The sequence below is a fragment of the Camelina sativa genome, chromosome 15 (genome assembly GCF_000633955.1).
Source record: "Camelina sativa cultivar DH55 chromosome 15, Cs, whole genome shotgun sequence".
Classification (NCBI taxonomy): Eukaryota; Viridiplantae; Streptophyta; class Magnoliopsida; order Brassicales; family Brassicaceae; genus Camelina; species Camelina sativa.
Window position 1 is genome coordinate 6,500,970 of NC_025699.1, and position 10,907 is coordinate 6,511,876.

The following is a 10,907-nucleotide window of genomic DNA, read 5'->3' on the forward strand; positions in this document are numbered from 1 at the left end:
CATTCTCGGAGCGACTTGGATCAGCACGCTGATCTGCGGAGACCTGACTGGCCTGAAAATGTACCCTTGGCTGCTCGCCATTGGGTCCGACGATGATCGACGAGAGACGGGGCCTTCCATTAGCGTTGTGCTCAGCTCTCGGTATGTTAGCGGTGTGATGGTTAGCTTGCGGAGCATGGAGGTCAGCTCGCGGAGCGTTGAGGTCAGCTCGCGGAGCGTTGAGGTCAGCTCGCGGAGTGCGTGGTGCCAATGCGTCATCCTCCTGTCGCCGATGATGCCTTGCATGGTCATTGCGTCCTTGCGATTCTATCTGCGCCGCTTGACTGCTCATCTTATCCAAGGTTCTTCGTACAGCTTCGTCAAGTGCGGCCTGACTGATTTTCAGGTGTGTGGACGATCGACGGGGGTAAATGTCGCGCATAGTGCCCATATCTTCACGGCCATTTGGAGCGTCTTCAACAGCTACTCGATCAGGAAGGATTGCTCCATTGGTTCCGCCATTTGTCGGAGCGACACGCGTAACGCCTACGGCTTCACGGTCGGTTGGATCGTCTCCAGTGGTTTCACGAACAGGAAACGTAACGCCTGCGGCTACGCCATTGGTGGGAGCGACACGCATAGTGCCTACGGCTGCGCGGTCAGTGAGTGTTGCGTCCTCGCCTGTTGCTGCTTCGGGCCTGTTGACGCCTTGGAGTTGGTTGGTCCTCGCACGGGTGCGCCCCCATACGGTGCGTGGAGGAGACACGTCGCGGGCTGGGGAGGAGTTCACGCCTTCGTCGCTTGAGTGATTGGTCTGAGACATGCTTCTGGTTTTCCGAAAATGCCTTGTTCTTGAAATTCTTCTCGTCAAAATGAAAGGATCTCGTTCAGCCCCACGGTGGGCGTCAAATTGTTGATGTATGAAATCGACAATATAAATATATGAATCAAGTGGGACGAATCGGATCTGGTCCTTTTATTTAACTTAAGAATCTTAGTCAAGGGTTTTACAGAAAATGACAATTTGAGAGCTAAAATGCCTAATACGAAAATTACAGCCTTTTCTCTCTCTAATTGCCCAAAATTTTGGATCCTCTGACATGACAATGACATCAAGTATTTATAGTGGAACCTTGACCTAGGATTTCCTCTGTCTTCGGGTAAAATGACGATTTTGCCCATGCGGCCTGTTGGGCCTGATCCAAGACTTTTGGCCCAAAATCCTTTCAGAATCTTCTGTTTGGGCTTCAGAAATGTTGGGGGCAAAGCCCATATCCAACATTGAGGAGTTATTATACCCGATCTTATATGGAGCACAACAATGCACCGAGACATGCTTATCAAAAGGGGTACAAGACCGGAGACTGCCGTCCTCCCTATAAGAGGCCTGATAAACCTTTCGTTTGTTGTTGTTATTATCAATAGCGATGATCCATTTACTACCACGGTACTCGGTCTTTTTTTTTTATTATTGCAATCGAATAATCAGAGTTCCCATCCTTTATCCTATAATTCACAAGTCACTGCACCAATATAATCTTGATATCTCAGCAAAAACATTCTATTATTTTAAAAAATGTTTATAAAACAAATTTTGAAGTGAACGTGGACATTGGAGAGGAAAGAAAGCAAAAGGTGAGATCGTGGTAAAATAATTATGGCAGAAACACAATTTTAAAAAATTTGAGCGAGAAACAGTTCCTAAAATATTATGCAACCCTAAAATAAATATAGTTCCTAAAACCCCTACAACCCTTAAATCTCTCCCACTTTCCCCACGATCTTCTCCATGTCTATATGCAACTGTTTCTTTTTGCAATTGAGCGTCTATTTATACGTTTTCATCTTCTTTGTGATTTGTTTATTACATTTTTAAAAACCTCACCTTGGGCTCTATTATTATCTTTTCTGCAAGCCTTCCATCATGTTTGATATATATCATTCTTCTTCCGATGTTATTTTGGTCCACTTTACATTTTCAAATAAAAATGAGACATCAGTCTCCTTCAACGTCGAGATCAATTATGGGGGAGAATATGAGAAAGAGAAGAGAGAGATTGCTGACCGCAATAATGAGGAATGAACAAGGGTAATTCCATTTTTCAAATTTCAACAAAAACCTTACATATTAATATATAAGGGTAGAGTTTGTAAATATATAGAGATTTACATATCCGATCCATTCATTTTTGTATTTATTGTTCAACATCGTTTGACTGTCTATAACTGCAAATTTCTTTTCTTTTCTTTGTTGGCTATTGATAATGTATGTTGAATATATTTTTGTTATATATTAATTTTTTTTTTCCAATTCATTTGTGTTCTTCTAACTCCTTACTCTCAACTTTTGACTACTATTTAGATTTTTGTTAACCAGTAATTCAAAAAAGAAAAGTTATACATATAAAATTAATTAGTTTTGTCCCGTACGTAGTACGGGCTTAATACTAGTCATATATATAAACTAAGCCGAAAATTCAAAAAGAAAAAAAAAAGAAAAAATTGGAACAAAGTCTGAGTTTTGTTCATCATTCAATGTCTTCTGTAAACATATTTACAAATTGTTACTCTATCCCCTCTCCATCTCTCTCACTCTCTCACTCTCACCTTTTCAACCCCTTTTTTTTTTTTTTTCTTGCTTCCAATCCGATTAATTATATAATTAGCGGCGGTTAGTTCTTCTTTTTCAGTTACTTTCTTTTTTACCCGTCACCACTAAAGGTATGCATTTTTATTTTCTTTTTTCTCTTTGCTTAAATACTGTTTACTGTTGAAAAGCAGCTTTGTTGTCACCAGAAGTGTCCCATCTCACATAACCTTCAGGAATCCCGGAAATGGCTTCTGAGTTCAACTGTTGTAAATGTACACAAACAAACAAAAAAAAAATCAGAGTTTGGTATTAGCATAGGTTTTTTATCTACCAATAGTTACTTCGTGTTTTAAACTTATTCTTTACCTTTATACTGCTGGAATCTGGTTCAACAACACAAATTTCTGACTCTATTTTTGTACTTTCAGGGATGGTTTCAAAGGATCTAACCACTGTGGATCTGCAGAGATAAGAAATGTCAAGACATTAGGAGGACATTTTTGGTTGATAATAACATTTAGCCACATTTCAGATAATCAAAAGCAGATCATTTTTTTTTATGTTACCTTCCGTAACTCTCATCTTCACAAGAGTTTCCTGAAGAAGAAACCCAATCCATGTCAAAAGCTGCACATGTACATTGCTCACCATGACCATCACAGCAGAAGCAATCGTTTTCAAGAATATCATCTAAACCTAATTCCTCTAATATTGGTGGTGGAGCACTGCAAAACAAAAGCATCAGATTTAGCTGACAAGAACCCAAATTTTTACAAGATAATTTAATTTGACAGAGATCACAAGCTTTTTATACCTCAAACTAGCAGCAATCGTTGCAGTTTCAGACGTTGATATCTCAGGTGCTGAATCTGAAAGACCTTTAGCTTCTTCATCTTTTTCAGCACAACCTTGTCTACCTAACGCAGCTGCACTGCTCTCGCTAAGGATGCTACTTTCTGATAAAGATCGTTTCATCGTAGACCTAAAGGAAATCAAATGGAATGTAAGTATCTCTAAGGAACATAAAATGTTTCAAACCTCTCCACAAGTGTCTAGTTAACCATGAAATATACCTCGAATTCTCTGGTACAGCATTGGCAAGAAATCTTGCTGCATTGTAATGCTGATCAGAACCCAATTCCCATAGCGCTGCCTTATCTGGTTGTGGCTGAAAGTATCCCAAGAACCTGTAGCAAAATACAAGTCAAATAATGTTTTCATACCAGAGGAAGCATAGGAAACAGAGAAAGTTTAATCTTACACGTTAATTGCATCTTGCTTTTCAGCATCCATATAGGCGTTACTGTAGTAACGTTGCAAAGTTCTAAAGAATTCCTGTGACTGAGTCGCCGCTCTCCACTGACCACGCCTTTCACAAAATATCTGTGTCCACAGAAGTAAGATTATTGTTTAATAATTACGTCTAATAGAATTTTTGCTAAAACGGGAACAATATGTTGCCAGGGAAGCTAACAAAGAGACCTTGTTGTGTGCCGCGGATCCTCCATACTGAAGTGCAAGTGTATCTCCCATTGTCTCATAAATTCCCATCAAATCTTCAGCGAGGGGATTGTCTAGATCAATATTAGTAGACTCTGTCAATCCCAAAGCATGGAGTTGACGCCCAAATGCTACCAACCCATAGGCATATTGAGCAACATTGGTGCGATCTAAACAGTCTATGCAATTGGTCCTCAGGACTCCTTTCTGAAGCATGGTAACTTCCTTTTGCCGATCTTCAGTAGCATCCTCACTATCATTACCACTTTCCACAGCCAAATCTGGTGCAATTTCATCTTTACTGGGTAGATCATAAGAAGAACCATCACCTTTGTTGTTCCTACAATAAAAACCAGAAGAATTAAATTAATTGGAGCCTTTTTGGGGGCAAAGAAATTATTTAGAGCCTAGCTACTAAGAATACACAAGAGAGATGAGTAATGTGCTAAACAAGAAACTACATAGAGGGTAAAGAACTATTGGTAAACTGGATACTCACTCCAAGGTGGACGGATTCTGGTTCTGAAATCCATCGCCATTAAGATCTGGAGTTAGATGACAGTAGAAGATGCCAGTCAAGTTCAGAGCATAAGTAGCCAACCTGCCGAGAATTGCCAACACGTTTGTGCCTTTTCTGGAAAAGCAAGGAACCATTTTCAGTTGGTGAAAACACTACAATGCAATGAAAAGAAAAGAAACAAAGAAGTATATGAGGTTGTGTCTATCACGTACTTTCTGGAGTGTTTATGCAAGTCCCAGTGAAGAGGCCTTAGACGATCCTCCTTGCTTAACCCTTTATTTATAAATCTAATTGCATTTGCAAACTCTCCACGCAGAATAGTCTCCCGAGGCCTTTTTTCACGCGTCTGTTTGTTCAATCAAGTGAATTAGAACAAACCAGGAAGAATATATCAGAATTTCTATCCTCTAGACTGTCGACAATATAGAATACCAACCTTTATCAAGTTCAAAATGATGATTGGATTCCCATATCTCTTTCCAAGATTTTCAAAATGCAGTCTGGTTGCCTCAAAGTTGGGGTCCTTCGCTGACACTTTCCACATATAAGAGATATCAGCACAAATAACAAAGGAGAAAAAAAGATAGAATTGATAAGAATATATTATGTTGGAGAAAGAAGATCATACATATAATATCAGGTTTGATATTCAAGCGTGAGGTCTCCTGAGACCAGAACAAAGGTATTGAACCCCGATTCTGAACTACAGAACTTATTCGGCCGGGATTACCATCTTGAGCTTCCTCGAAAACGATCTGCTCTGTCTCGACATCATTAGCTACCCTGCCTTTCTCGTTCACACCACGTTTCAGGTATCTGGGGAAAAAGATGGAAGATTATGATCCAACTAAGACTTATCCCATTACAGCTTAACCATATCAATGATAGAGATAGAACAAGCTCAAGTGTAGAGATTGTACCTTGTGCCAGCATAATGCCGAGATCGACGCGAAATTAGAGTCAATCTAAAGTTCTTCTCAGATACTGTTAGCTTAACCTATATATTAGACAGCAACACAAGCAATTCCAAAGGTTAACAACTTTTTTAATGTGCATCAAAAGACAAAAGAATCAAGAAGGCATCCACATAGTGGGGGATAGGGATTAGTCCTAATTCCTACAATCCTACTAGAGTCTCTTCTCTCATGCTGCACAAATATTCGAACTCATGAAATATGGGCAGAAGAATTTTTCAATCTGAAGTTAAATTATCACAACATCTACTTGTAACATGCATATCTCTGACTGAAAGAAAAAGCTAATAGAAACCTTTGACTAATTAGTACAAGTAATACCTGTTTGAAAAATCCATATACCAAGGCAACTGTCCACATACAGTCCTGAACGTTATTCCGAATCTTTCGAGTTAAGTACTCATTCCAGACAAACATAGATTCGTAGTAAGTGTGTCTTTCCACCTTGTCAGATAGATTCCTCTGAAGTGTATGCATGATGTGATAGGAATAGCTGAAGAAGAAGTCCTTTGTGAGATCAACAGTGCAGAGTAGCCTCTTGTACCTATAAAGTTTCCAAGAAAGACAGAAGAAAACAAAACATGATTTAGAACCTGGATCAGTAAATAATCTGAAAAAGGAAGCAACGTACAAGATAAATCAAAGTTCCAAATGTAACAGATCAAATGAAAGTAGAAGAAAGTAAAAGAGAGGTCTCCCTTTCTTGATAATACCTCTGTCATACATATATAACATATCAAAATAAATACAACAAATAGAAGTGTGACCACTGTAGAGACAGGGGAGAAGAATACCTAGAAATAGTAAAAAGCAAAAAGTGCAACAAAGATTGTCTGACTAAAAGACTTAAACAAACTGGAAAGGATATTAATGAAACTCTAAGCTGCTGGATTATCACCAACAGCAATGGACATATTAAAAAAGAACCTGTGACGAATTCAATCACAGTTACCTCAACAACTGTTAACTTGTCTAATAATATAAACCTGTGACACTAAAATTGTGCAGATCAAAGACAAAACATAATGGTCTTAAGATCTAAATACAAGTGGTAAAAGTTTAATAAAATGTCGAAATGTAATGTATGGATAAAAGGTACCAAGGGTACAGGTATTCCATTTTACAAGCAGAAGTGACATAAGAAGACCTTTTCTCATCCTTAGAACAAGCCACATTGGATAGCACAGAAGCATGTGGAATGGTGATAATCTTGCTCTTTGCAACACCATAAACTGTGTGCCCACAAATTTCACCAAGCTTCTTTCTTTTAGTGATTATCAGCATGTAATAAGGTCCCAAGAACCTTATGAATCCTAAAACCAAGAAACCTTATGTTAGCCTTACAAAGAAGAAGAAGAAACACAGATGGTTGAATGCAATAAAGACAATTGATTACCGATGATCCCATAGCAAGTGGTGACAAATTTCAAACCACCAGATGACCTGTTTCCTTCATGAATCCTTCTCAAAGTATCAAAGCATTCAGCTTCTGTGTAAGCCGTTGAATCTTCGTAAATGTTAACCTCTGTTGGCTCTGTCCTATCTAGCTTCAAGACTCTCCAAGACGTTCTGTTTTTATCTCTTCCAATCATGTAAAAGCTCTGTTTTCAATCAAAAACACATATACCTTTATCAGATTACCAAATCCAAAAGAGAAATCAAAACGAAATCAAAAGAGAACAAAAACAAGAGAATCAAAATCAATGAATCATCACCGAGCGGGTCTCGTAAAGCCTGAATTTTTGGAGAAAGGAAGAAGAAGAAGAAGTCATGTCGACTTGTTTATCAATCGATCTCTCTGACGCCGCCATTTGAGAAAAAATCACGTCAGACCCGGAGCTCCGGTAAACTCGGGCCGACGAAAACAAACAATAAACGCAAAATCACAGAAAGAAAAAAAAAAACCCCAAAATAGATCACAGAACGATATAACCCCAAAAACCAAATCTCTACAGCTCACAGGAAACTGAATCTGACTTCACACACACACACAAATAAAAATTTCAAATTTACAACTGTAACCAGAATACACAGAGACACAATGATCCTAAATTCACCCTCTCACTATACGATACAGATCGAGAATTTGAGGAAGGGAATTCAAAAAGAATCTGAGTAAATTTCAGATTGGTAGATGATGAAGAAGAAGAAGAAGAATGAAGATGATGACAGAGCTGCGGTGACCGGAACCACAGAAAAATTTAACGAGAGAAAAAATAAAAAAAATTGTCTTTCTTTTTTTTTTTTTGTGCTTACAGGAACTTTTTTTTTTTTGCAAGTGTGTTTTTTTTTTTAACTTTGGGCGCTCGTTTAAATATCTCCAAAATCTGTAATTATGTTTTGTCCTTTGCCAAAATAACAAAAGAGGGAAAAAAAAAAAACGGTTCTTAAGAAAAAAATAATTCAATTTCGAAAAGGTAAGTTTGACTAGTAAAATGTTTGTGACTTTGTAAGTTGTAACTTGTTCCATTTGTTTTGAAAGATTTATAGAAATTGTCCAACTGTGTACATAGATTTTACACTAAAAAAAAAATGATATAGTAAAAAGTATATAGTTCTTAATCAAAAATTAGCTCTATATGAGCTGGCTCATGGCTGTAAAAAATTAACTCCTATCTTAGCTTATAGTATCATTTACACTCAATTAAATAAACATTTTAAGTTGATAATAACCCTATTAGACTATGGAAAACAGAAACAGAAATCAATATAAGAATATTCTTACACAAGTGTGAATAAATATAGATTCTTATTTTTAATTCTAATCAATATTGATATTAATATAAGCATAGTTTTAAGAAACTAATATAATGATAAAAGAGTTATACAAAATGATTGGGAGAAAAAATTCTAAATTATTCCCCCAATAAATTAATGAAAATTTATATTTCTAATAAATAGAAGATTGATATAAAAAGGATAAAATTAGTCTAAGTTAAATTTTAATATTATTATAAATATAAGAAAATAACATAGAAGAACAAATATATTTCTCTTAGAAGATTACATTTATAGAGAAATAAGATGAGTTTATTGGTATATTTCATCTAAACTATTCCATTTATATTAAAAAAATCATTTAATATTGTATATGTTAGTAGCTAAATATGATTACAACGTTAAAACAAAACGATAAAAATCTTTAAGATTATAACTACCTCGATTGGTTGTGTTTTATGTTGGCATTTAGCATACATTTATTCTCGAAAGTGATCACAATCTAAACTATTTCAAAATTAATTGAAGTCGTTAAACCATTATAACTAACATGGTTGTTTGTCAAATGTAAACGTTAAATACAATCATTTGGATTTTTTAATTAGATGATCAAACTATGTCAACAAACATTTAAAAAAATAATAATTTATAAATACTTCTAACGATATCCAATAAATCGAATCAATGCTTGATTAGTAATCATGTAAAACGACAAAATACAAATAAAGAAATGAATCATTACACAGTTTTGCATACACAGTTTTGCAGACGATCCCAAATGCGACAACTAGTTAATTAGTTTTAGATAAATTTAAAAAATAATAAGAATAAGAATAAACAAAGCAGTCGTTTGAATTTTTTAATTAGATGATCAAACTACGTCAACGGACATTTAAAAAAAATTATAAATACTTCTAACGATATCCAATAAATCGAATCAATGCTTGATTAGTAATCATGTAAAATGACAAAATACAAATAAAGAAACGAATGATTACACATTTTGCAGACGATCCCAAATGTGACAACTACTTAATTAGTTTTAGATAAATTTTAAAAATAATAAGAATAAGAATAAACAAAACAAATGTATCTAATTATTAGTACTGTGATTGATATGATGATAGATCACTGATATAGTAAAGTTTATATCAAAACAACTAAAATTTATGGGGAAAAATGCATAGTAAAAAAAAATGGAGAACACTTTCATTGTCTGTAAGAAAGGTAAAATTAAGAATAAAATATTAGACTATTTCAAATATGAGATTGTTCCAAAAAAAAAAAAAAAAAAGACTATTTCAAATATGAGAAGACAACAAAGCCTACGGTTTCTTTGTTAGCATTGGAACTATGCAAACTCAAAACATGACAAAATAAAATGCTAAACTCGTGTTAGCAAGAAAAACATTCGTGATTTCAAAAATATGTTAATCTCAACCACCGAAAGACAAAAGAAAAAAGTTTTCACAAAACGTTTTCTTTACATGCTACTCTTATGAAGTAAGTCAATGACAAAAACGCAGTCAGCTTCGGGAATATCGATTTTCTAATTTACAAATAATGTCAAACTCGTTTTCACTTTACATTAATTAAGTAAGTACTAATATCAATACAAAATAATTAAAGACCTATTCGCACTTTTCTTACAGCGATGAGAAGATTAAGCAAAACGTGTACGGGAGTACAACGTTACTTGCATGAATCCTTCTAGCTCTTTCCTTTCAGATATTTTGTGGCGTGATTAAATTAATCAGTTATATTTAACTTACTAAATGATAAAAATGTGATAAGATGTACGTTAAAAATATAACTTCAAAGACTAATTAAGCTGGCCCCAAAAAATAATGATTCAAAGACGGAATAGTAAGCAGGTTTTTCCGTGAAATTATATGTAGGTTCTAAGAAGTTAACTGAATAAAAATTAAAAAAATCTATATATTCAACAATATAAATCAACTAAAATTTAGTCATCACTTTTAATTTGTCAATTATTTCCAAGTCTCTTCCCCTTAAATATGTATAAGACTATAACATAGAAAATCAGAAACAAATGGTTATTTAAAGATATGATAACGATTGCATACTCGAAAGATAGCTAAAATTTTACAAAATAACATGTGGGCAAAATGGACTCGGAAGTAGTATTATATGTGTAAGTTGGATTCGACTTGCCGTCGGGCCATTGGCTTCTCTAAAAGTTGTGTAAATTGGAGAATAGAGCATAATTAGAAAAAAGCAACTAGCGAATGGGAATATTAGTATAAACAAAAAGAAGAATATACTAATATGCTTATATTCCATTTAATCATAATCTAATTTAAAAATTCTCAACGAGGAGATCTAATTTATAATCGTACCTTTGCCAAAAATATTGTATATGTAATCCTCCTCACATAGTCAAAGGTTTCCAAATCATAAGAGTTTCAACTTATGTCACTTTCGTATAAATAACTCGTCCTAGTTAATTACTCTAAATGTAAACTTTGAAATTAGTTAGAAACTTAGAACTACCTAATCGTATTATGAGAAGGAAGGAAGAACGTAAAATGTGAAAGCCCGAACCGTTGGATTCTGTACATCTGACGGCTTAAGACGACCAAGTTTGGGGGGGGGGGGGGGGGGG

The 10,907-nt window shown here is 35.2% G+C and overlaps 1 protein-coding gene across 1 annotated transcript; it reads right to left on the reverse strand.

Moving 5' to 3' along the window:
- On the reverse strand, nucleotides 2,474-7,830 carry LOC104765232 (phosphoinositide phosphatase SAC2). Its single transcript, XM_010467008.2, has 16 exons — nucleotides 7,279-7,830; nucleotides 6,960-7,164; nucleotides 6,711-6,876; nucleotides 5,885-6,107; nucleotides 5,510-5,586; nucleotides 5,218-5,405; nucleotides 5,026-5,123; nucleotides 4,802-4,935; nucleotides 4,569-4,703; nucleotides 4,052-4,409; nucleotides 3,831-3,952; nucleotides 3,643-3,756; nucleotides 3,384-3,551; nucleotides 3,136-3,294; nucleotides 2,936-3,029; nucleotides 2,474-2,830 (listed from the first exon to the last, which is right to left on the reverse strand). The coding sequence occupies exons 1-16, from the start codon at nucleotides 7,372-7,374 to the stop codon at nucleotides 2,744-2,746; spliced, it is 2,424 nt and encodes an 807-aa protein (XP_010465310.1). The 5' UTR covers nucleotides 7,375-7,830; the 3' UTR covers nucleotides 2,474-2,743.